This window comes from Bos grunniens, chromosome 2, assembly GCF_055505025.1.
Source record: "Bos grunniens cultivar Pamir isolate PY7600 chromosome 2, Bosgru_T2T1.0, whole genome shotgun sequence".
Classification (NCBI taxonomy): Eukaryota; Metazoa; Chordata; class Mammalia; order Artiodactyla; family Bovidae; genus Bos; species Bos grunniens.
The window spans coordinates 109,936,441-109,962,843 of record NC_141166.1 but is presented as its reverse complement, the minus strand read 5'-3'; the positions used below and the strand labels follow the sequence as shown (position 1 = coordinate 109,962,843).

The 26,403-nt window shown below is 39.0% G+C and overlaps 1 protein-coding gene across 3 annotated transcripts in view; it reads left to right on the top strand.

Moving 5' to 3' along the window:
- The window catches only part of LRP2 (LDL receptor related protein 2), a 176,263-nt gene that overhangs the window by 71,735 nt on the left and 78,125 nt on the right, over nt 1-26,403 (top strand). For all 3 annotated transcript variants that reach the window (XM_086370871.1, XM_086370868.1, XM_086370878.1), the window contains exons 17-30: nt 8,681-8,873; nt 10,369-10,494; nt 11,434-11,564; nt 13,718-13,852; nt 14,252-14,533; nt 15,501-15,743; nt 16,794-16,913; nt 17,549-17,665; nt 19,700-20,077; nt 21,227-21,475; nt 22,562-22,770; nt 23,645-23,829; nt 24,941-25,169; nt 25,801-25,975. In XM_086370871.1, the coding sequence (XP_086226997.1) occupies nt 8,681-8,873; nt 10,369-10,494; nt 11,434-11,564; nt 13,718-13,852; nt 14,252-14,533; nt 15,501-15,743; nt 16,794-16,913; nt 17,549-17,665; nt 19,700-20,077; nt 21,227-21,475; nt 22,562-22,770; nt 23,645-23,829; nt 24,941-25,169; nt 25,801-25,975 (2,772 nt within the window). The remainder of the gene's footprint in view (nt 1-8,680; nt 8,874-10,368; nt 10,495-11,433; nt 11,565-13,717; nt 13,853-14,251; nt 14,534-15,500; nt 15,744-16,793; nt 16,914-17,548; nt 17,666-19,699; nt 20,078-21,226; nt 21,476-22,561; nt 22,771-23,644; nt 23,830-24,940; nt 25,170-25,800; nt 25,976-26,403) is intronic.

Below are 26,403 nucleotides of genomic sequence, written 5' to 3'. Positions count from 1 at the left end.
AATCATTTGCCCTATAAAACTTTTGCATTCACTTCTTAAGCAGGATCTTTTACTAAGCTTGCTAAATATTTTTAGATAGGGAAATCTATAAATTAGGTCTAAGCGAACACTTCCTTTATTTTCAAAATAAGTTACAAATGAGACTGAATTTTAAAACAATTATTGATGTAATTGGAAAGCTACAAATATTACCATATCGACACTTCAATAAAAGGAGGGTTAAATATATGAAAGCTGTTAATGGGTTAATTGACTAGAGGCTGTTCCCTTTATTCAAGCAGCCAGATTGAGCTGATGGAATGATCTCTGTATAGATTTGCTACACTACCTAAATGGAATAAGAATATTTATTTTTTAAAGATATGAATTATATGTAAATATAGATTTACTGTAAGTTTCTAGTTGATTGGAATTCTGTTAAAATCTTCATAATCCTCACAGAAAGATAGATTAGTCAGACCTTATCAGTTGGGTACTATCAGTCAGACCTTATCAGTTGGGTACTATCATGATCCAGTACTCTGATTTTACCATCCACTAATGGGTCGAAAACCGAAGTCTGAAAAAAAAAAGAGTAGCTACAATAACAAAGCAACTAAGAGGGCCAGCTCAGGAGCTCACTGCTTAGTTTCAAATCCTAAGTTCTCACATTTCTTAGTTGTATAATCTTGGGAGTGTTACTGTGAAATAGGAATAATAATAAAGGCCCTACGTAACTCAATGTTTTTGATAGGATTTTAGGTTAATGCATTTAAAATACCTAGAATAATGCCTGGGAAATAGTAAATACTTTCAGTAAATGTTAGCTAGATAGTTGGATGGCATCACTGACTCAATGGACATGAGTTTGAGCAAACTCTGGGAAATAGTGAAGGCCAGGGAAGCTGTTATCAATGAAAAACTCTTATTACTCTGCTCCACCCTGCCCCAACTGAGACTTGCTCACTAGAGGTACTTCCTTACCATTCTTTTGTCCCCATGTTTCTAAATACTTACACTTACTAATACTTATGCTGTTACTAATACTTACTAATACAATTATTAGTAAGTATTAGTAATTAGTAAGTTACTAATACTTACTAATGCTTATACCATTACTGAGTCCAAGCTCATACAACTCACTGCATGGCAGGCTAGTAAAGCTAGAGATGAGGTGTTCCAGCCAGGAATAGCAACTTTATTTGGAAAGCCAGCAGACCAAGAAGATGGTGCACTAGTATCCCAAAAAAGCATCTTACCCAAGTTAGAATTCAGGCCTCTTTTATATTAAAAGCAGAGAGGATTTGGCTGGTGAATCCTTTGTCCTTGGAGCTATCCATGTAATCTGTTTACCATGTTCCTATAAACTACCAACAAAGCAAAACTGTTCTCTGTTCTGCAACTTTTTATCTCTATAGAAAGTAGAAAGTATTAGTCACTCAGTCATGTCTGACTCTTTGAGATCCCATGGACTGTAGCCCACCAGACTCCTCTGTCCAAGGAATTCTTCAGGCAAGAATACTGGAGTGGGTTGCCATTCCCTTTTCCAGGTATCTTCCTGACCCAGGGATCAAACCCACGTCTCTTGCATCACAGACAGATTCTTTACCACTAGGGCCCCCTGGGAAGCCTTTTATCTCTGTGTGTGTGTGTGTTCAGTTGCTCAGTCGTGTCCAGCTCTTTGCGACCCCATGAACTGTAGCCACCCAGGCTCCTCTGTCCAAGGAATTCTCCAGGCAAGAATAGTGGAGTGGGTTGCTGTTTCCTACTCCAGGGTTTTATCTCTACATGAAGGGAAAATTTATACCTTTAAATGTCACAGCCTTGAGAATGGGCTATCCTGTGTATTTTATCCCATAGGCAACATTCCTTTACAAAAGGTGCCGAGCCTGCACGCTAAGCACAGGCAGCAGAGAACAAAGGTTAGAGCTAAAGGAATAGATGCAATATGGAATCAGGGTTATTCTTCTCTGTTGCAGTACCTTTTCTTGATTTGTCATTTTAGACATTTATTTTCCTTGTTACAGATAAGGAAATCAGCTCTCCTTTTCCTTCCCCTTCTCCCTAAAAAGCTAGAACATAATTTTTTGTTCATTGCTAAATCAAGTAGTCTTTCATGATGACATTTCTTGAACAAATGTTGATTTTTTTTCCCCCTGGAGTTTGACAATTGCTCCATCTTCATTTGCTTAGTTTCTTCTATAGCTATTATATTTTCCCCCAACAGATCTATCAAATGCTTATCTGTGTATCTACATATTTATCAAATGCAAAATCTGTGATTTTTTTCCCCCTCTGCTGTATAGTTGAATCTGGCACACAGCTCTTCTGACCTCCATCTGCTGCTTCTCTCTGCTGGTTTTCCTATTTCTGGAAAGCCATTTATTTCTCTTTCCAGACTTATTTCCATACTTTGCTGAAACACATTGTATCGTAGCTTTCAGTGGGTAGGGTGGTATATAATTTGAGTCTGAATCTACTTTTATTTTGCCCTGCAACTCAATCATTTGACAAGGTGTTAGGGTGAAAGTAGTTTTACCTTAGAAATTTGAAGACACTGATGCACTGTCTTCTAGAAGCCCATGTTGGAAGTCCTGTGCCATCTGCAGTAGCATTTCAGTGTATATGACCTTTTCGGGGGGAGAGTCTTTTTGGAAACTTTTAGAATCTTTTTGTGATCCTTTTCATCTTGAGATTTCTCTCCTATTCCGGGAGTTTTCCTGCCCCTGCTTTTTTCTATTCAAGCATGTTAGGTTAATCATCTGTTTTCTTCTTATCTTTCCTTTCCTGGTTTTCATCTCTATCATTTTGTTCTACTTTCTGTGAGTTTTTTTTTTTTTTGGCATTTTAGTTTTAGTCTATCAGATATTTGATTTTCAATGTTGAAGAGCTCCTTCTTGCTCTCTGATTATCTCTTTTTAAAAATAAAGCCTGGGACCTCCCTGGTGGTTCAGTGGCTAGGACTCCATGCTCCCAAAATGGGGGGCTCAGATGTGATTCCTGGTCAAAGAACCAGACCCCACATTCCTCAGCTAAGACCCAGTGCAAATAAATTAATTAATTAATAGAAAAATAAATTTAATCTTTTCTTAGTCTATGAAGATATTAATTACATTAAATGATTAATTTTTCTCTTTCCATTTCCTTTGGGTTGCTTTTTCTTTTGGGGTTGTTTTCAGATGTCCTTTTTGTGAAGGAAACTTAAATTTCTTTGAGCCTTGTTTGATAGTAAGAGCAAAGCTATAAAGTGCTAACCAGAAAGCTATAGTTATGAATGGGCCTCATCAGTTGGTGATCAAGCAGCCTTTTTGTTGCTAAGTCGCTTCAGTCATGTCCGACTCTGTGCGACCCCACAGACGGCAGCCCACCAGGCTCCCCCGTCCCTGGGATTCTCCAGGCAAGAACACTGGAGTGGGTTGCCATTTCCTTTTCCAAAGCCTTTTTGTTGAGAAGTTTCCAAATGTCAGTATCAGCAAATCCTTTCTGGAGATGGTCAGTTTCTTCTTAGTAGATGCTCCTTCTCCCTGTTGGGGTGAGGAGTAAGAGGGGGAAACTAGTACCTGTGTTCTGGGAGCAGTGCAGATGAGAGGGGGCGGAGGCCCCTTCAGTTCAGTGTTCACAGGCATAATCTCCTGTGTTCAGTTCGCTGCAGAGCTGTCGGGCCACATGTCCTCAGCCTGCAGCCTCTCTGAGTTGAGTTTCCCCGAGGAAAAAATTCTCAGGTCTGTTAGAGGGTGCAGAGGAGAGGAGTGTCATAGATGCTCAGGGTTGGGTTCGGCTGTTCACCATACCACCTTTTTGATTTATTTATTGGCTGTGGTGAGCCTTCACTGTTGCATGTGGGCTCTCTTGTTGAAGCGAGCGAGGGCTCCTCTTCCTTGTAATGTGTGGGCTTCTCATTGCGGTAGCTGCTCTCGTGTGCAGGCTTCAGTAGTTGCGGCTCGTGGGCTCTAGAGTGTTGGCTCAGTAGTTGTGGCGCACGGACTTGGTTGCTCCATGGCTTGTGGGATCTTCCCTGACCAGGGATCAAAGCAGTGTCCCTTGCATTACAAGGCAGATTCTTAACCACTGGACCACCAGGGAAGCCTCTGTACCAGGGTAGTTACTCAGCCCTGCCTTTTTCAGAATCTGGTGCCTCTGTGTGCAGATAAGCTGAGGCTTCTCCATGTGTGGGTGTTGGTGCTCACCTCTGCTGGTATATCTCACCTTTTATTTAGTTAGTTACCCCTTCTCCGGTTTCTTTCTCTTCATCTGTTCTTCTACTGGAAGGAAGAGGAGATAAACTTGCGGTTAATCTGTGATTTTGAACCAAAAGACCTTTTTTCTGAGGACTGGAATTACATCTGCAGAGTTACTACACACAGGCTGTCTCCCGTAGGTGCCTCCACAGGTCAGATTCCTATAGCTTTGGCAACTGCAGTTCTCATCTTGGTTTTCTTTCTTTTTTTTTTTTTTAAATAAATTTCAAGTCCACAAGCTGAGAAAATTGCCTTTTAAAATAGCGGTTAAACTCTTTGCACTTTGCTTACGGAGGTATTACGTTTGCTCTGTTTTTCCGAGTGAGAAGGTGAAATTCAGTGAGTTTACGTGCAAAAACTGTTCGAAGTCAAATTGAAGTCAGTATGGGCTGACCCTCAGGGAACTTGCCGCATCAATGATCCTTTCTCTTCTCCACCTTTTTTTGTTTATCTATTGACTTGTCCTCATCAGATATGCTGAAGTCTCTCTCATCCTAAAAATCCTTCAACCCACCCTCTACTTCATGTTCCTTTTTGATTGCAGTCTTCTGTCCTCAGGTTTGTGGACAAGCACCTTGAAAGTTTGGTGTACGTTTTTTAAGCCCTACTTCCATATCTACATTTCTCACCTCTTTGCACCATGTCACTTTCTTGAAACCAATCTTATCCCAGTCACCTCCAGTCACTTTGTTATAAACTTTCAGTTCTTTTCTTTGGCACCTTAGTCATTTTCTTAAATGTTTTTTTCACTTTGACAACACACTCCTGAATTTCCTGCTGTTTCTTGACCATTATTTCTACTGTTCCTTAAACATTTTTTCTTTCAGTTCAGTTCAGTTCAGTTCAGTTGCTCAGTCGTGTCTGACTCTTTGCAACCCCATGAACCACAGCACGCCAGGCCTCCCTGTCCATCACCAGCTCCCAGAGTCCACTCAACCCATGTCCATTGAGTCGGTGATGCCATCCAACCATCTCATCCTCTGTCGTCCCCTTCTCCTCCTGCCCTCAATCTTTCCCAACATCAGGGTCATTTCAAATGAGTCAGCTGTTCTCATCAGGTGGCCAAAGTACTGGAGTTTCAGCTTCAACATCAGTCCTACCAATGAACACCCAGGACTGATCTCCTTTAGGATGAACTCGTTGGATCTCCTTGCAGTCCAAGGGACTCTCAAGAGTCTTCTCCAACACCATGGTTCAAAAGCATCAATTCTTCAGTGCTCAGCTTTCTTTATAGTCCAACTCTCACATCCATACATGACCACTGGAAAAACCATAGCCTTGACTAGACAGACCTTTGTTTACAAAGTAATGTCTCTGCTTTTTAATATGCTGTCTAGGTTGGTCATAACTTTCCTTCCAAGGAGTAAGTGTCTTTTAATTTCACGGCTGCAATCACCATCTGCAGTGATTTTGGAGCCCCCCAAAATAAAGTCTGACACTGTTTCCACTGTTTCCCCATCTATTTCCCATGAAGTGATGGGACCAGATGCCATGATCTTAGTTTTCTGAATGTTGAGCTTTAAGCCAACTTTTTCACTCTCCTCTTTCAGTTTCATCAAGAGGCTCTTCAGTTCTTCTTCACTTTCTGCCATAAGGGTGGTGTCATCTGCATATCTGAGGTTATTGATATTTCTCCCGGCAATCTTGATTCCAGCTTGTGCTTCTTCCAGCCCAGCATTTCTCACGATGTACTCTGTATATAAGTTAAATAAGCAGGGTGACAATATACAGCCTTGACGAACTCCTTTTCCTATTTGGAACCAGTCTGTTGTTCCATGTCCAATTCTAACTGTTTCTTCCTGACCTGCCTACAGGTTTCTCAAGAGGCAGATCAGGTGGTCTGGTATTCCCATCTCTTTCAGAATTTTCCACAGTTGATTGTGATCCACACAGTCAAAGGCTTTGGCATAGTCAATAAAGCAGAAATAGATGTTTTTCTGGAATTCTCTTGCTTTTTTGATGATCCAGTGGATGTTGGCAATTTGATCCCTGGTTCCTCTGCCTTTTCTAAAACCAGGTTGAACATCTGGAAGTTCATGGTTTATGTATTGCTGATGCGTGGCTTGGAGAATTTTGAGCATTACTTTAATAGTGTGTGAGATGAGTGCAATTGTGCGGTAGTTTGAGCATTCTTTGGCATTGCCTTTCTTTGGGATTGGAATGAAAACTGACCTTTTCCAATCCTGTGGCCACTGCCGAGTTTTCCAAATTTGCTGGCATATTGAGTGCAACACTTTCACAGCATCATCTTTCAGGATTTGAAATAGCTCAACTGGAATTCCATCACCTCCACTAGCTTTGTTTTTTCTTTATCTGTCCTATATGCAATTGTGATCTCTAGTGTTCAACATGGGTCCTCTCTTCTAATTGTGCATTTTCTTCCACATAATTCTGCATCTTCTGTGTCTTTGGTTAGCATCTAATGTAGTAAGTATAAATTAGTGTAGGGAAACTTATGATAGGCCATTTCCTGAATGCTTTTCTTCCTAACCTGGAGAATGAAGGGAAAGGTCAGGGAAGGCTTCATGCAGAAAGTGCTAAAAGTCTCAAACCAAGCTCACATTTTGGTTTTCACATCCATTGCACCAATTGCCTGTTGGATACTTCACCTGGATATCCCACAGATCACCTGAAAACCAATTCGTCTAAATATTCACCATTCTTCCTCTTCTCCAGACCTCCTGCCCCAAGGGAAAGGTGTCACCTTTTACCTGCCGCCCCACCCTCCCCAAATCTGGTGGTCACCCAAACTTCTTCCTTTCTTTTAGCCTCTATCATTAACTTGTTAACCTGTAGCCATGCTTCTGAACATGTGGAATCCTCAGTGTCTGTCCTTCCCACTTCCACATCTTTTCTACAGCCCTTCATTCACCGCTTCCTTTGGGAAACCTCTCCCTAGGACTTCACTGGTGGTCCAGTGGTTAAGACTCTGGTTCCACCTCATGGTGCATTGGTTCAATCCGTGATTAGGGAATTAAGATCCTGCATGCTATGTGGTGGGGCCAAGATAAATAAATAAATAAAAGCAAAACACCTCTCTACACCTATTGTCATTGTTCAGTTGCTAAGTCGTGTCTGACTCTTTGCAATCCCATGGATTGCAGCACACCAGGCTTCCCTTTCCTTCACCATCTCCTGGAGTTTACTCATATTCATGTCAGTGATGCTGGTTAAGCATCTCATCCTCCTGCACTTCCTGCCATAATTTCCATACCATCCTGTGCATACCACCATCACAGCAGCCAATATTCTTCTATTGCTTTCCCTCTTGCCCTAATTGCCTCCTCTCCCCTCTCCTACTTCATTATAGATATCTTGAAGACAGTGTCCACATTTCTCTCAAGACGCTTCACTTTACATGACTCAGTTTCCCCATGTGGAAAGTAGAGATAATAGTAATTCCTGCTCTTGAGCTGTTGTGAGGATGGATGAATTCATGTAAAGTACTTGGGCTCGTTTCAGGCTCATGAAGTGAAGTGAAGTGAAGTCGCTCAGTCATGTCTGACTCTTTGTGACCCCATGGACTGTAGCCTACCAGGCTCCTCCATCCATGGGAATTTCCAGACAAGAATACTGATGTGGGTTGCCATTTCTTTCTCTAGGAGATCTTCCTGACCCAGGATTGAACTCCGGTCTCCCACATTGTAGGCAGATGCTTTACTGTCTGAGCCATCAGGGAAGTGGTGGCTCATATTAAGTGCTCAGTATAAGCTGCTGTTAGTAATACTATTAGTAGTATGATGTTTCCTCAATGTCTAGTATGGTGTCTAGCACACAGAGGACTTTCTTTGTATAATTTCTCATATAAATAAATGGAAAAAAGACTAGACTTTTTCCTTCAAAAGAAAGAGGTGTGATTGTTTACTCTGATTCACATTTTTTTTTTTTTTAAAGGAAAAAGAGGGGGAAAGGCATAAAAATTCACAAAGGAAAAAGTGGTCTTTGTTTCTCTTCATACCAGTTCTGATTTCCTTTCTGGCTGCTGGTCTTTCCCAAACTTGGCAACTTTGTGGCTATGAAAGAATTGTTGATGAGAAGGTTGGGCGGGAATGCCTCCCAGATACCCCCAGTCGTACCTGGCAGTGTCAGCTTATCAGTGCTGTCTGTGGGTGGTGGTTGTGAGTATGTGAACTCAGGTATCTCTTCTTCAGATGTTCTGTACTGAGAAATTTTTTCTGAAAGGTTGAACAAGGGAGTAAATCCAGGCCATACCACTGCTGGTTCTGTTTAACAGAATCATATCTATTCTTTGAGATCCAGACATTTGGAGATGAGTAGATTCTAGGTTTATCTCATGTGTTGCTTTGCAGTTTACAGTTGCTTTATTTTTTTTTTTTTAAAGAATTTCATGTTACTGAAATATTCTTTGCGTGCTCACACAAAGTTTAAATATGCAGTGATAGGAAAATGTATATCATATAAAATATGCTTACTTTAAACCATGTCCATATTTTAATTTACAGGAAGAGAAATTATCACAGCTAACAGGGTGCCAGCTGTTCAAAGTTTGAGTTTTGACTGGATTTCGAGGAATCTCTATTGGACAGATTCGTCTTATAGGAGTGTCAGTGTCATAAGGCTAGCTGATAAATCAAGACGTACAATCATCCAGAATTTAAATAACCCACAGTCAATCATAGTTCATCCGACTGCTGGGTAAGTATGTTCATGTTTTCTTAAGAAAACAAGCGATGCCATAGGTATTGGGCAAATTTAGTAAATACAAGATTGAACCATGTAAATTGAAATCACCTTAGATTGTATCCTTTTAGCATATGCTGAAATTATCACTTTACCTCTACCACTTACCTTTAGCTAAGTTTTGGCTTTCCCAGCCTTCACTGAACTGTGTTTTTTTCATAGTCACATAGGACCAAACAGTGAGTCACAGATTCGGTGGAGAAGGAAAGAATATGCAGCAGAATTATCAAGAAAGGCTCAAATTCCTTCCCAGCTTTAATGCGTTGATACAAAGCTTACCAAAGCTTTCTAAATCGTTCAGTAGTTTTCAGAATGAAAAGTCTTTCAGACCACAAAGTGTTTAACCACTGCGTTGTTGATGGAGTCAGGCAAGAAAAGACAGAGCATTTCACATCATCCCTTTTAGTTCTTACCTTTTTTATTTAAATATGTTTGATAGTTTGATAGCTTACCATAAAGTCTTAAACCAGGTAGTTATGTTTTAATAGAGTAATAAAAAAGTGATAACTGGTAACTTACTAAAGCCTGATTGAGGGTACATAGCAAACACTTTACATAGTGCATAATCTCATCTAAGCCAAAAGCTGGTTTGTGAGTGAGTGTATACAAGACCTGTTTTGGACCTCAGAGAGATAAAGTAACTTGCTCAAGGACCCACTGCTATTAAGCAACAGTTAGTATTAAAATTCCAGACCTATCTGACTGCAAAGCCTGTGTGTCTAACATATTTTAAAACTGACGATGGTATCGATAAGAAGTTTTATTGCCCGATAGAGAGTTAAATGTTGATTTTCTAGTGAATTTATCTTAAGCTAAATCTTTGGCAGTGGGTTTTAAAAAGGCGTTAAATTCCTTTCCTAATCAGTCATTCATTTGAAACAATATGAAGTCACATTTCAGAAAGTTACCTTTTGGAAAAGACTCATTTTAGTTCTTAAGGCGCACATGAAAGAGAAGAGCTTTGCCCCCCTACACTTACATTTTTGCTACCCTTCGGAAAAAAAAAAAAAGCATAAAAAAGATGTCTTGGGTAAGAAATCTTGTGTACATTGATTTGGGTGCATTTTTAATCAGGAATGAAATGCTTTGCTGCAAATTCCTTGTGGAAGATGATTAAAGAGTCATCTAGTGGATCCTTGATGTTTAATCCAGAAAGAAAGTGAGAGATTATAAAATCTGTTTTTGTTTTACTCATCATTTATTTTATTTCAAGGACATGTAGTATTAATAATCTGAATTATGTCTTTTTGAAGAGCCTACTTGGTGACAATAGTCCTGAAGTCTAGCACAGTGGTTCTCTGCCCTGGATGCTCATTTTAATGCTATTTGTATTTTCTATGTATTTTTTTATATAAACTCTACAGAAAACTAGTTTGCAGCAATTCTCTGGAGAATCTGTGTTTAGTTTGTGCCAATGTTAACATCTTTGATTTATTAACTCCTTTTCTAGGTATATATTCTTCTCGGTTTGGTACCGTCCTGCTAAAATCCTGAGAGCATGGGCTGATGGATCTAACATTTTACCTATAGTAAACACTACTCTTGGGTGGCCCAGTGGGCTGTCCATTGATTGGAGGTAAGTAGGAATCGTCCCAAATTGCTGCTAAGGGAGACATATTGTAGTTGGCCAGCTTCTGCTGGGATGAAAATGTATGCATTAAAATGAATATTCTGAAAATTGCTAGAGGAAGCAGAATAGGGCAAGACTCAGGGAAATAGAAGAAGGATTTGATGAAGTACTGGTCATGTGCAATTTTTACAGGGGCCATCTTGAGGATAGGAAATCTTTGGTGTCAACAAATATGTATTTGCCTATATGCACTATGGGAGGGTTTTTGGAATATCAGATTTAAATTTTAAGATATTGATCTGTTAAGGATATAGGAAAAGGTAACAGGGTAAACAAGCTTAGAGATATCAAATGCAAAAGCAGTTCATAGGAGTAAAAATAGGAAGAAATGTGTTTAACCTTTCAAACATAAGTCACTAACGGTATTTTTCCTAAATGTGAATTTAATAAGGCAAAAACTAAAATTCTTAACTTGAAGATAACATTTCAGGTTTTCTAAGACATTTGAAAATCACTTCATGAAAGTTGCTTTGTTTTTCTGGGGAACATAAGACTATTAAACTTTGCTTAATGAATGTAAATGTGTCAGCTGAACATGCTGTTCAGCTGAATTGCTGTTGTTTAGCTGCTAAGTTGTGTATGACTCTTCTGCGACCCCATGGACTGTCCAGCTCTTAGTCGTGTCCAACTCTTTCCACCCCATGGACTGTAGCCCACCCAGTTCCTCTGTCCATGGGATTTCCCAGGCAAGAACACTGGCCTGGGTTTCCATTTCCTTCTTAAGGGGGTCTTCCTGACCCAGGGATCGAACCCATGTCTCCTGCATTGCAGACGGATTCTTTACTGCTGAGCCACCAGGGAAATCCCTGATTTTGAATGCCCTTAGTATAAGGTGTGCTTTTCTAATTTCTGAATAACCAGTAACTAAGTATTTTGTTATTCTAGTTCTTCACGATTGTACTGGGTAGATGCCTTTTTTGATAAAATTGAGCACAGTAACTTTGATGGTTCAGACAGAAAAGCCCTGACCAATGTACATCAGTTGACACATCCATTTGGACTTGCTGTCTCTCAAGGTATGTTTTGAAGCAAAAGTGTTTTATTTATACTGTGCAAGCTGTATAAAACTCATCCTCATTTGGCAATCTCATAATTCCAGAAAAACTGGTCACTTATGAAATGGTGCTCTTATGTCTAAATAAAACATTGTTTGTTGATGAAATATTAATGTTTTTCTGTTTGAGACATTTCTATGTAACAGTGCATCTGTTTTCTTCCTCCCATCTCCTCTCTTGTGAGTATAGGCATGTTCTTGTGGGTTCGGTTGCTGGGAATAAGAATCTAGAACGGCACCACAAAACAGGTGGTGTGTTTAGTCTTGATAATAGGGTTTCTGTGAATGATTGTGTAGTTTGTACCAGGCCAAGAGGGTAAGGAAAAACTAAAACTTACCCTGGTTCTGCTTGACAAACCGTAATTAATCTGGTTAGAGAGGTGCCATTTTTTGATCCAACAAAGCCTCTACACTTACGCTAGTTGTGTTTCAAGTTGAAACTTCCTGCATGCGTGCTAAGTCACTCAGTTTGACTCACAAAGTATCTGACTCTTTGCGACTCCACGGACTATTAGCCCGCCAGGCTCTTCTGTCCATGGAATTCTCCAGGCAAGAATACAGGAATGGGTTGCCATGCCCTCTGCCAGGGGATCTTCCCAACCCAGAGATTGAACCCACGTCTCCTGCATTGCAGGTGAATTCTTTTCCATTGAGCCACCAGAGAAGTCCTGAAATTTCCTACTGTGAATCATTGGCATACTGCTTTTAAAAAAAGTAGACACTGACTATAATTCAAAGACTTTCTCATACACATGTAGTATGGAATGAATAACTAGTAAATATATTCTATATTCCCCCCTGTTTTCTGTGGAGGAGTGCATGTTATTTTAAAATATTTTAAGTGCTCTTGTGAGATTTTTGAGTCAGTTATAAATATGCAGCCAGTGCATTCTTTTTCCCTTTCTACTAATGCTGTCCGACACATCCTATTTGTTCTCACATAGGAACAGTATAAACATGTTAAATTTTCTCTGCTGTTTGCTGGAATATTTTGTAATTAAATAAAAATGCAGTTTTTATTTCATTGCTGGTTTGCAGTTTGATTGCTAGTCAGACCAAATATGATTTAGTAAGTCCAATGACGAATTAGTCATTGATTAGACCATAGATAAGGAAAACTGATTTTATGACACAATTTGTGACATCTTAGTCATTTTCTGGTCAGTTGGAATTTTTAGTTGGTTATTGTTTTTTTCTTTGGAAAACTCTATTGAAATACGCGTTTATTTCCCTGCTTTAGTATCTAAGGTAAAATGAACACAATTGAATTTTTGATGTTCAAAATCTTGTATGGCCTCTTCCATTTTCAGCTTTGTGGAGCATTATTGTCTTTTAAGGTGTAGGAACACTTATGTGGATAAATTTTATTGATCCCTAAACATACACTAACATTTCCTTCTTGAACTATCTATATCTATGCTTTGCCTTCTCAAAGCTCATTTTGAAATCTGAGAGTCAAATTAAAAAAAAAAATGTTCTCATTAAACATGGGATATAAAATGTTTGACCTGGAAGAGAACTTAGAGATTAATTTTACTAGAAACATGAGCCCCCACACAGTGACGATCACTCAGCAGTTTAGTGCTCAAGCTAGGATAAGAACTCAGTCTCCTGAGGCATCATTTCATATTGTATAAAAGAATCCTGAGATTAAAAAGATTTTTACCCATAGAGGTCTAAGGCCAATTGCTATTAAGTTTCATCACAATATTCCATATTCCAATATTCTTCCCTGAATCTAATCACTACTATTATTAATAATATAGGCTTCTTCTAGGTAGGATCTCTCTCAGATATCTATGCTAGCAACTCTTTCTACTGTTTTTATTCCCTAGCACTCTTGTGTCAGGAAGTATTCTTCCAACTCTATTGTTTTATTAAAGGTCCTTAGCTTCAGAGGCTCAAAAGTCAACAAATAAATTTTTTCTTTAAGAAAAAAAAAATAAGCTTCTAAAGAGTCATTTCTAGAATTACAAGTTATGGAAAACAGAAACATATTTATTTAAACAGATACTTATGAAAGAAGCTTCCCACATTTAGAAGAAGCATTATAAACATATTGCATTTTCCCAGGTGAGCTGTGGCAAGTAAACTTATCACCATATTTCTTCTTAGACTATATATATGTTACTGATTGGAGACGTGGTATTATTCGATTCGGGAAATACAATCCTGGACAATCGATTATTCTCCGAAGTGGTGTTGGTTCTGTGATGCGTGCGAAAGTATATGATTCTAGAGTCCAGACAGGTGAGTAATGTTGCCAGGTTGTTTGTATGGATGTATTTAATATGGTGGCTCCTTTTACCTTTAAATACTTCTTATTTACTATAACTTTATAGTATAGTAAATATACTATATAAATATCCTAATAGCTTTATCTTCCTGTCACTGAGATAATTTTAATGTGTAAGAATTTCTATTCAACTCTACTTACTTTAAGCATATGGGAGGAAAAACACGTTTCGGCACTTCTCTGTATTTAAATTGAATGTGTCATTTGGCATGTTCCTTTCCAAGAAGAAGTCAGTCTCTAATAGTGGGTCTGACAAGTATTCTTTCCCATTCATTTTTCGTCACAAACCAAACCTGTGATCAACCTAAAAGGACTGTGCTTAACCGCTGTGTTTGGGGGCATTGCTTTTTCAGGGTCTAATGCCTGTAGCCGGCCCACCAATCCAAACGGCGACTGCAGCCACTTCTGCTTTCCAGTGCCGAATTCCCAGCGGGTGTGTGGTTGCCCCTATGGAATGAGTCTGGCTTCTGATCATTTGACTTGTGTGGAGAATGCCTCCCGAGAGCCGCCGGTGGAGCAGTGTGGCACTCTTTCCTTCTCCTGTCACAACGGCAGATGCGTGCCCCTTCAGTATCGCTGTGACGGATTCGATGACTGTCTTGATAACAGTGATGAGGTTCAATGTACCACATCTAGTAAGTAGCTTATACATTAGTGATACGTCCTGTGATATATATGTAGAGAGAGGTGCACTTTAAAAAAAAGGCTTAGGTTATCCCTATAGGAAAAAAGGAATATGTACTCTAAAGGCTTTTAGAAAGCTAGACAATGAATATTATTCATAGATAATGTTACAGATGATTTCTAGCATTATTTGGACTATCCTCAATAAAATTTTTTTCTGACATTGGATGGACATGCAGAGTCACTGCATTTTGGCCTCTCCTACCCCAAATAAATGGGATCTAATCTATAGTACTGGAGAGAATGGTATCATGGAATAAGTGTTTGCAATAATAGATTTTGAAAACCTCATGTACTGTATTCCTTTTTCCTCCTGTAGGTGAAAAATGGATTATGGGTGAAATGGTGATTTTAACCTTTATAATCTTTTGATGGTAATCCAATTTATAATAAATACTATTGTGAAAGATTAAAAAAATCTCAGCAATTTCTATCAAGGAGACATTAAAGGAAAGAGAAATGACATTTGAAAATAAAAGTGCTCATTTGTACATTTTTGAAATTTCTAAAGGTTTATTTTGTTTAGTTTTATTTTGCACTGTTCTTTTTTAAAACTGCAGGTTTTTACATAAATGTTTTATCAATTTCAAATGAGCCATATGATGAGAGGAAGCATAGCTTAGAAGCAAAGGATGGGCCTTACAGTCGTGACAACTAGAGCTTTGGTCTTGGGCAGATGCCTAAGCCTCTCAAAGCCTCAATTTCCTCATCTGTAAAAATGCAGATAATTATATGTACCTGGCAGTATCCTTGTGAGGATTTAGAGAGAAAAAAAATATGTAAATAATAGTTGCCAAATAAACATCAGCGAATGGTGATGGCTTTCACATTTTGTATAATGCTCCCATTGAAAGGTAAGATCTCATTTAAAAGGCTGTAAAAACCAATGTCTTTACGACCAATTCGTTTCTATTGTAGATGCTACCTGTTCACCTTTAGCATTTGAGTGTAAACGCGAAGGACACTGCATTCCCTCAATGTGGCGCTGTGACGGAGAGGATGATTGTCTGGATGGCAGCGATGAGCAGAACTGCCCCACTCGAGCACCCACTTCCTGCCGTGCTGATCAATTCACCTGTGACAATAACTTCTGTATCCCAAGGAGCTGGGTCTGTGACACAGATAATGATTGTAAGGATGGATCAGATGAAAAGTCATGCAGTAAGTTTTGAACTGATTTCTCTTGGCTGCTCAGCCTAGTAAATAGATTTGAACCATGAGTAGGCTTTGAGTACTTTCCTTGAATGCTCATATAATTTTCATTATATCTTAGCCACTTCTATTCCATCTGTCAACCAGTGTATTAATAGGCTGTAAAAGCAAAGACATGGGAAGTCTTGCTAAATATTTTCTATGGAAGCGAAACAAGGACTGTCTTTGATATTTAACTAATATCCCGATGGAAACTGGAAAATAAAAATCCCACAACTAACTGTTCAGATATTTAAAACAATTGCCCTTTCTAAATCATATAAACACACCCAGATGTTTAGCTACTGGTTTTTCTTTTTATTTATACAGGCAAAAAGACAATAGAATAAAAAGGCAAAGAACATTTCAATTTCATTAATCTTACCCACCTGCACAGAGTGGGTGCAGAGTTCCCTGGACTAAGTTCTGTTTTGGTTGCATGATTTGGCTAGTCCCTTTTTTTCAGGACTAGATAAGCTTTAAGATCCCGTCTAGCTTTCACATTCTGTGAGACTATATTATGATTCCTGTTTTGAGTCGTGGAGGCAGCCCTTCTGACCCTAAGGCTATGTCTCTTCTGCCAGCTAGGGTCCTGGTTTTGAGGATAGTTCTGCTTAGGCTTTGGATTAAATTCAGTTATCATGATCCAGTTAAATCCAGTTATCATGTGGACCATGCTCCATGACCACAGGCCATCCTATTTTGTGGGCTGGGTTTCATTGCTTAGCTGTGCAGAAGAGTCTTGGACTTCATAGTATTCATGAGGTGTAGTCCAAAGCAAGGCCATGATGCTTATCTTCTACGTATGGTCTGTTTTTCAAAGTATCCTCACAGTTTCTGACTCTGAAACTGTTTTCAGTTCCTCTCTCCAAGAAGGCGATCTGCCTGACGTGCAGGAATTTTGAGCACACATACAACTGAGATAATTTATGTATTTCCTAAGCATTGTACAGTTTGGCTCTGGTACACATTGGACAAGAAATAAACTATTAACTTGGTTTTGTTTTTGGATGACATTAGATTATACACAGACATGTTCACCTACGCAGTTTCACTGCCCTGATCACCGATGTATTGCCCTAACTTTTGTCTGTGATGGGACCAAGGACTGTGCTGATGGGTCTGATGAGATTGGTTGTGGTAAGTACATTGTTTTATTTTTTTAATTAATTAACTAATTGCTTAATTAATCCATTGAGGTTATAAGTCCATAACTGATTTATATGTTTCAGGTGTACAATATACTAATTAACATTCAAAGATTAAAATCATTTATAATTGTAAAATATCAGCTATATTCCCTTTGTTGTGTAATATATTCCTGTAGCTTATCCCTATCTTACCCCTGCCCCCTTCCTTCTGCCCACTGTTAACCACTTGCTTCTTCTCTATGTCTGTGAGTCTGTTTCTTTTTGGTTATTTTCATTAGTTTGTTTTAGTTTTTAGATTCCACATATAAGTGACATTATATGGTATTTGTCTTTCTCTGTATGACTAAGTCCATCCACGTTGCAGATGGCAAAATTTCATTCTTTTTTATGGCTGAGTGGTGCTCCATTGTGTGTGTATATCTGTGTGTATATCTATATATATATGTTTTCTTTATCTATTCCTTTATCTATTTTCTTTATCTATTCCTCTGTTTATGGCCAAATAAGCTGCTTACCTATCTTGGCTATTGTAACAATGGTTTATTTTTATTCATGATGTTTAGAAAAATTTTGATGTTCAGTTGTTCCTTGGCTTAATTTCTAATATTTTTCTCTCATTTTCAGTAATTAACTGCACTGCTTCTCAATTCACATGTGTTAGTAATGGTCAGTGTATTAGCAAGACATATCGCTGTGATGGTGTTTTTGACTGTGATGACCACTCTGATGAGACAGATTGTCGTAAGTACCATATACCTAGCATGTTTCAGGTGATGGGGTCATTTCTTATTTACCAGGATTGCTCTTCCCACAGATTTTCTCTTAGATAAGCTAGAGGGAAGGCAGCCTAATTAACAAAACATTGTCTAAGGACCACAGTATTGATTGTATAAGAAAATCAAATCAATATCACCAAATAGGGATAAATTGTGAATCAAGTAGTTATAAATGGGCACTTTCAAATTGTCTTTTGAGTAGGTTAAATATTTGTCAGGTATTTTTCTTTTCAGTGTTACCTGCAGCATTCAAAATTAGTGGGTTTCAATGAGGTTTGCCATATATAAAGATATTTTAATGGTTTCTTTTAAGTCTCAATAGGGAGGTCACATCAAGCAAATCATTTGTTTAGTATCTGCTAACATGTTTCTGGGGTCTTTGTTCTGGGAGTCTGATAGAAAGTAAGAAACAAAGCAAGGCAGATAGTTATAAGGGCTTTATAGAAATGATACAGATAAAATTCATTGAAGGTGCCGAGAAAAGAAATTTTTTGAGGGTTCAAGGAGGACTTCATGGACTATAAATCTGATGGACCTATGAACTTCACAGGCTGTAGACCTAATAATGGAAAGGATTTGTTATTGCCATTTTTATATTAAACAAGGTGAGGTAGTCATTTGTTTGAATGTTGGTGTTTTGGATCATAAAAAGTAGGTTTCTATCAATTCTCCTCCCTAATCAGAAAAGAGGGTTTCCCTGATGGCTCAGTGGTACAGAATCCACCTGCCAATGCAGGAGATGAGGGTTTGATCCCTGGGTCCAGAAGATCCCTGGAGAAGGAAAGGGCAGCCCACTCCACTATTCTTGCGTAGAGAATCCTGTGGACCGTGGAGCCTGGTGGGCTATAGTCCCTGGGGTCACAAAGAGTCGGACATGACTGAGCGACTATAACAACAACAATTAGAAAAAGATGGTTTAAATCTATGGATAAAAGAAAATATAAATTATAAGTGTGTACAACACCCAGAAATTCTTAATCACCAAAGTTTCTATTTCACATTGAAAACATAGAATTCTTCTCTGGTGGTCTGAGGTTAAAGTGCCATTGCCTCTGGCTTTCTATTACCTTACAAGGTCCCTGGGAGAGAGTTTGGGTTTACTCCTGTGAAATAGGCAAGTAATCTATAAGAACTGCTTGGTGAATAGCGGAAAGTTTGCAAAGAATGGAAGATTTACAGTCATCTTGGCTTCATCATCATCAGTTCAGTCACTCAGTCATGTCCAATTCTTTGTGACCCCATGAACCGCAGCATGCCAGGCCTCCCTGTCCATCATCAACTCCTGGCTGCTGCTGCTGCTAAGTTGCTTCAGTTGTGTCCGACTCTGTGCGACCCCATAGACGGCAGCCCACCAGGCTCTCCCGTCCCTGGGATTCTCCAGGCAAGAACACTGGAGTGGGTTGCCATTTCCTTCTCCAATGCATGAAAGTGAAAAGTGAAAGTGAAGTCGCTCAGTCGTGTCTGACTTTTTGCGACCCCATGGACTGTAGCCTACCAGGCTCCTCCGTCCATGGGATTTTCCAGGCAAGAGTACTGGAGTGGGTTGCCATTTCCTTCTCCAATTTGCATGTTACTCCAGGTATTTCTTGACTTCGTACTTGGCTTCATTTAGTATAATTCATTTGAGGGAAAGTGATAACATCCAAATATATGAAATACATGAATTCCATGTCACCATAGCTGTTTAACCTCTATTAAATTCTCTGATGATTCTTTATTATTTAATCCAAAGTTAGAAACACAGGAAATATAATTTTCTTTTGACTCAGGGACTTCTATCCATTGTACATCTGTTTCTTTGTTATCAGATCCATTAATCAGATCAGACAGAGAAGACAATCATTTTAGACGTTAATATTACATCTTAAATTAATATTTGTCATAATCATTATTAGAAACTCACCATTGATCCAAAATGATTTCTTCTGAACCTAGGAGTTATATAAAAGGGATTATGGATCACATTTACAAACGCATTTTCCCCATGCTGTTCTCTTAGCAACCAGGCCTCCTGGTATGTGCCACCAAGATGAATTCCAGTGCCAAGAAGATGGGATCTGCATTCCGAAGACCTGGGAGTGTGATGGGCATGAGGACTGCCTCCAGGGATCTGATGAGCACAATGGCTGTCCCCCCAAAACCTGCCATCCTTCTCATTTCGTCTGTCAGAATGGAAACTGCATCTATAGAAATTGGCTCTGTGATGGGGACAATGATTGCGGAGACATGAGCGATGAGAAGGACTGCCCTACTCAGCCTTTTCAGTGTCCCAGTTGGCAGTGGCAATGCCCCGGCCATAGCATCTGTGTGAATCTGAGTGCAGTGTGTGATGGTGTCTCTGACTGCCCCGGTGGGACAGATGAGTCCCCACTTTGCAGTAAGTCTCCTGACCACAGTTTACTGGCCATGAACTCATCCTGAGCAGGGGCCAGCTGCGTGTCGTCATTGTCACAATCACCATGTAGTTGTTGAGGAAGGAATCTCAGTTCTCTGAATTTCAACCTGTGTAGGGATAGCCCTCATGGAATTCAAATAAATCATCACTGGGTAGTATTTATCATTTAATCCTTTGCACCCGGTTCTGTGTTTTTACTTCATTAGATCATCAAATTAAATTTGGTTCTGTTGGATAATGCGCTCATAAGTTTTTCTAACTTTCATATTTCCTAATTTCAATCAGAACTTGCCACAAAATGAATAAAGTCCAGGGATTTGTGTTTGCTGTGATTAAAATCCTGTGATTGGCATATCATCCTAATTACTGTCCTTTCTTTCTTTGCTCTTTAATCGATGCTCACTCTCAGATGAACCCTAGCCAGGTATGACTGCAAAGTATTTTAGGTTCTTATGATTTTATTTGCATTGCATTTGTGCTGAAAATGTCCTAATCATTTAGACCTACTTCCCCTTCTGGTACATGTTTCATACCATGACTCTTATAAATAAGAATACACATGGAAATAGAGGATATTTGCATCTACAGGCAGATAACTATCTTGGGTGCCTCAGGCATAGTCATTTTAGCCCTGAAAGTAAGGATGATCGTATGTTAGTTTATCTATGCCCTCTAGTCTTTCAGTTCTCCTTCCCCTTTGTAAACCTTTTAGCTCTGTTCTTCAGTGTCAAAGTCTTATCTTCCATATCTGTGTAGGTATAAGAATGAAAGAAAACAAATGGAAAGTAATTTAGGTCTCTTTGCAAGCTTTACCAATGACAGTTATGTTTCTTTATGTTTAGTTTATATTTCCTCCACGTTTCTTTCATTGCACTAAATGGAGTTATATTAGAAGGTTGTAGTGAAGAAAGTGGTCCAAGTCCAGTGGATGTGAAAGATGGTAAATCCTTAGGCAAGTCAGAGCAGTGGACAGCCTATGGACCTCATCCATGTGGATTCTGCTCATAGCTCAGACTTGGGTATTGTGTTGAGGGTGATGTGAGACTATATGACATGTAATGTAACAGAGTGAACCAAAGAAGCAAAGATTGCTGACTTTTCCCCTTTGTGATTTCTTTTTCTTTATTCTAGACCAGAATAGCTGCTCAGATTCCAATGGTGGTTGTACTCACCAGTGTATTCAAGGGCCTTATGGGGCCCAGTGCCAGTGTCCATTGGGATATCTGCTTGGCAATGACTCTAAGACCTGCGAAGACATAGATGAATGTCGTACTCCAGGCTTTTGTAGCCAGTACTGTTACAACATGAGAGGTTCTTTCCGGTGCTGGTGTGATTCAGAATACACGCTAGATGCTGATCGGAGGACTTGTAAAGCTACAGGTAATGAAAGTGAGCTAACTCCAGCTAGTTTAACAGGCATACTCCACACACCATCTTCGTATAATGCCTGATGAATTAAATTCAACCAGTATTAATTCTGGGCTTCCCAGAGGGTGCAGTGGTAAAGAATCTGCCTGCCAGTGCAGGTAGATGTAAGAAACGTAGGTTCAATACCTGACTCAGGAAGATCCCCTGGAATTGGAAATGGCAACCCACTCCAGTATTCTTGCCTGGCAAATTCCATGGGCAGAGGAGCCTGGCGGGTTACAGTCCATGGGGTGGCAAAGAGTTGGACACGACTGAACACAGCACACACATAGTATTAATTAAGTTTCTCTGACATGAAAGTGTTTGTACTATGTGTTAGGGTATTGATGTGGCTGCTTTAAATAATAATAATAAATAAATAATACTGAAACCAAAGAGGCAGTTTCTTCTTTTCAGGTAGGAGTCTGGAGGGTAAAGGGTTCGGGGGTAAAAGCTGGTGTGCCTTCCATCCAGGGATCCAGTGATCTTGCTCCAGAGTTTGCCAGCTCCCAGGAAGTATGAAAGGGGTGAGCAGCTTCCTTTTAAGGATGATCCCTGGAATTTGACACATCATTTGTGTTTGCATTTTATTGATGGAAACTTAGTTATATAGTCTCTCCAAATTGAAATGGAAATGGAGAAACGCCTCTAGCTCTTAGGCCCTGTGCTGTGCTAAAAGTTGGCATAATTTAATACTAAAAAGGAAGAAGAGAGAGGACATGGGAATGATTAGAAATCTCTGCCACAGCTGAATGCGGAGTACAAAATAAGCAAGTACAAAAGTAACTATAGAAACAGGAAGAATGCAAGAATAGTTCACTCCAGGTTGATAGATAAACACTGAAGTGTAATTCAAGGATGAAAGACATTTTGAAAGCTTACTTTCAGTACTTGTGAAAATCAGCTATTAAGGTAACATCATTCTTATAGGAGTTTTTGTTTGTTTTTCCCCATTACTCTAGTTTGGAATGGCATCTTCTTTCTGTTATCAAAGGTATTACATCAAATATTGTTGTTTCTCCCATAATCATTGACACTTTGTATTTTCTTCCTGGACAGAATCTGAAACTCTGTTACTGGTGGCGAGTCAGAGCCAGCTTGTTGCTGGCAATATGACCCAGAATGGGTACTTTGTCTACCCAGTTATCCAACATGGTTCTCACATTGTGGCTGTTGATTTTGATTCAGTCAGTGGTCGTATCTTTTGGTCTGATGGAACTCAGGGTAAAATCTGGAGTGCGTTTCAAAATGGAACAGATAAAAAACTAGTAAGTACATAAGTACATATCTACTGGCCTTTGATCTGCCTAGTTCCCCAGTCTCAGGTCTATTTGCTGTTAATCACCAGTGAGAGAAGGTCCTACCCTATCTTAAGTGGTTCTCATGTCTCCCTCTGGGCCATCCATACTTAAAAGCCCTGGATGTTCCTAACTCCTATCTAATGGGATCTGAAGGCAGAGACTTGAATCTGAATACCAGGTTATACGATACAGAGACCTCATTGCATCTTGGAAGTCCCTTCTGCATTTTTTTTTTCCTAGTGGATAAAAAACGAGACACAGGGGAGGTTGCTTTTCTTTCTTTTGTCTTTTAAAATATTTTTAAAATTTATTATTTCTTTTCTATCTGGTTTATTATATAGGATAGTGAATATAGTTCCCTGTGCTATACAATAGGACCTTGTAGTTGAAGTTGCTTTTCTTAGCTTTAATTCAGTTATGTTTCTTGATCAGTATCCCAGAGTTTCAATTTCTTCATCCTTGGTGGTTATGTTTCCTCTGCCCCTTAGAACTTTATTTTGTAATTGTTGGCTCTCAATCAATAAAAGCATTACTTTTGCCATGAGAACACTGTAAAGTTTCATAGGGTGGCCAACTTAGCAAATGGATACAGTTTTTATTTAGCTGAAAAAATTCTGAAATCAAAACTCCACACTAATCCAACAATAGAGTATTCAATTCTATACAATCTTGTAGATTTTCCCTAGAAAACCCTACTGTTTATACATGGGAAGACCACATTTTCTAGTCCTTACATGAGAGCATAGGACAAGTTAGATGATACCTTAGTCTCAATTTTCATTTTATTTCTATGTTTGGATTATTTCTTGAGAGTTCACTTATTATTCACTTTCGTCTTTAGATACTTGACAGTGGTGTCAGCATGACTGGAAGTATTGCAGTAGATTGGATAGGACGCAATCTTTACTGGACAGACATTTCCCTGCGAACAATTGACGTCGCAAAACTGGATGGGAGCCACAAGACCGTGCTGATTAGTGAAAACATAACAAATCTAGGGGGACTAGCAGTAGATCCCAGAGCTACGTAAGACATTTTTTTTTCTTAAATATCATGTTGCCTTAACATTGTATGAGAAGAAATAACAGTAACGTGATGTGGCTAATACTCATATCACAATATTTTAAATGATCCCTTGTTTAGACATCTCTATATAAATGTTAGCCATACAGCTAGTTGTTGCTGTCTTCCTTTATCTGAATAGTCCTCTTCATAAAGTACACAAGAGCAATTAATTGTTCACTTAAAGATCATGTTACTTTTTAGCTTGCAAGTATATGATGAAGTCTCTAACAAATGCATGCAGTAAAACACTTCATATTTATACCGCAAAAAGCCAGATTTTCTTGCTTCAGTTTCATATTGTTTATTACAACTTCCTTTTAGGTCATGTAAGGAGATTTTTTCCTCCTGGCCCTAAAGGAAAGAAGAAATTCTCTCATGCTTAGAAATCTTTGAGGGCTTCTTTCCTTGAATTTCCTTAGATTGTCTTCTTTTTTTTTTTTTAATTTTATTTTATTTAACTTTACAATATTGTATTGGTTTTGCCATATATCAAAATGAATCTGCCACAGGTATACATGTGTTCCCCATCCTGAACCCTCCTCCCTCCTCCCTCCCCATACCATCCCTCTGGGTCGTCCCAGTGCACCAGCCCCAAGCATCCAGTATCGTGCATTAGATTGTCTTCTGCAGGAAGATGAGTTAGGCAAATTATGTTCAGTGCAGTGCAGGCGTGCTAGATATTATAAAGTATTACACACCAGTGAAATTTATGATGAATCTGATGATGAATAAAGACTTTCTTAAAAATGACAGGGTAGATAAACAAGGACAGATGGACTTTTCTAGATCAACTGTATATGGATTGTACAGAAACACAAATCAGCATTGAGACATTTCAGTGTGTCACACTGTACTGCTTGTTTTATGAACGTTATAAAAACACCCAGATGGCTTGTGATTGCATTATGATTGCAGTTTTGCTTTGTGACATAGTAAGCTCTTGCATATATTCTGAACTGGAGATGTGTTATTTTAAGCAGAGCATAAACATGATATTCTATTATTTAAAATGACAGTTATTTTCCATGTAGAAATGTGTCCTGTCCAACTGGTAAGTCGTTTCTTTCCACAGTGACCGTGTGATGTTCTGGTCTGACTGGGGCAGTCACCCTCGCATTGAGCGAGCTAGCATGGATGGCAGTCAGCGCACCATCATTGTGCAGGAGAAGATCTACTGGCCCAATGGATTAGCTCTTGACTACCCCAACAGGCTACTCTATTTCATGGATGGCTATCTTGATTACCTAGACTTCTGTCACTACGATGGAAGCAATCGGGGGCAGGTGATAGCCAGTGATTTGGTAAGTTGGTAGCAAAGAAAGGAAATTAAAGTAAGATCATGGTTTAGTAGGAAGCATATGGAGTAAAAGAAAAGGAAGAAATTCACTTCTGTGTCGTAGACATCCAGAAAATATCAACAGGAAGGAGGGCCGGTCCATCTATTTTCGCAGAAAATCATTATTCCTGTTCATGGTCCAGGAAGGATTAATAGCTTGCGTGATTTAGTTGATCTGTCATTTAGCTGATGCCAATCTGTTGTTTCCGCATAAATAATGATTTAATTATATGTAAATTCCTCAATGAAATCATAGTTTGTTGCATATTTTGTATTTTTATTCAGGAAATTCTGGTGAAATTTATTTTCACAAGTTAAATGGGAAAATGAAGAAAAAGTATATTTTACTAAAGAGCTTTTGAAGCCTTCAGAGTAAAGATGAAGGCTAAATGACACAGGTCCATGAAAGTATTTTTAATTTGTCAGTGGGATGTAGGTCAAGAAGTATGTTTTTTTCTCTCTCTTGAGAAAGGATTTTGCTATGTCTTTGTTAAGTTAAATGCTAAAGGAAACCATCTTCTTGGGTAGGTATCCCTTCCTACTTTGTTCACCTTAGTTTTTATTTCTAGGTCTCATTGTTCTCTTCTGCTTCACAGATTCTGCGCCATCCTTACTCCATAAGTCTTTTTGAAGATACTGTGTACTGGAGCGATCGTGCTACTCATGAGGTTATGAAAGCCAATAAGTGGCATGGGGGGAACCAGTCAGTGGTGATGACTCTTCACCAGCCTCTTGGCATTGTTGTGGTTCATCCTGCAAAACAGCCAGTTTGTACGTGATAGGCATATCTTTCCTGGGTATAGCTTGGAAAACATTGATTCTGGGAATGTAAAATGTATAATTTTGCAGACCTATTTGTTTGGACAGTGTATTTCCATGATTTCTATTTATCATGGAAAACACAAATCTTTTATGTGTTTACATACTCAAAGTCTCCCTGGTTTTTTTCTCTCACTTACTCTTGCCACACGGGGCTTCCCTGGACTTCCTTTCGGTACAGAAGCATATCCGGCTTCTTCTCATCTCTGAACGTCTGCCCTGGGATGCTCCTTGCCCAGATCTCTGTCTGAGGTGCTCCTTCTGTTACTCTCAGATGGTCCTTTGTGACTTCATTCTCTCAGATGGCTCTTGACCATCCTATCGAAAACGGCTCTCTCTTTCATAATTCTTTTGTTCTTTGTTCTCACATTCTAAAGTCA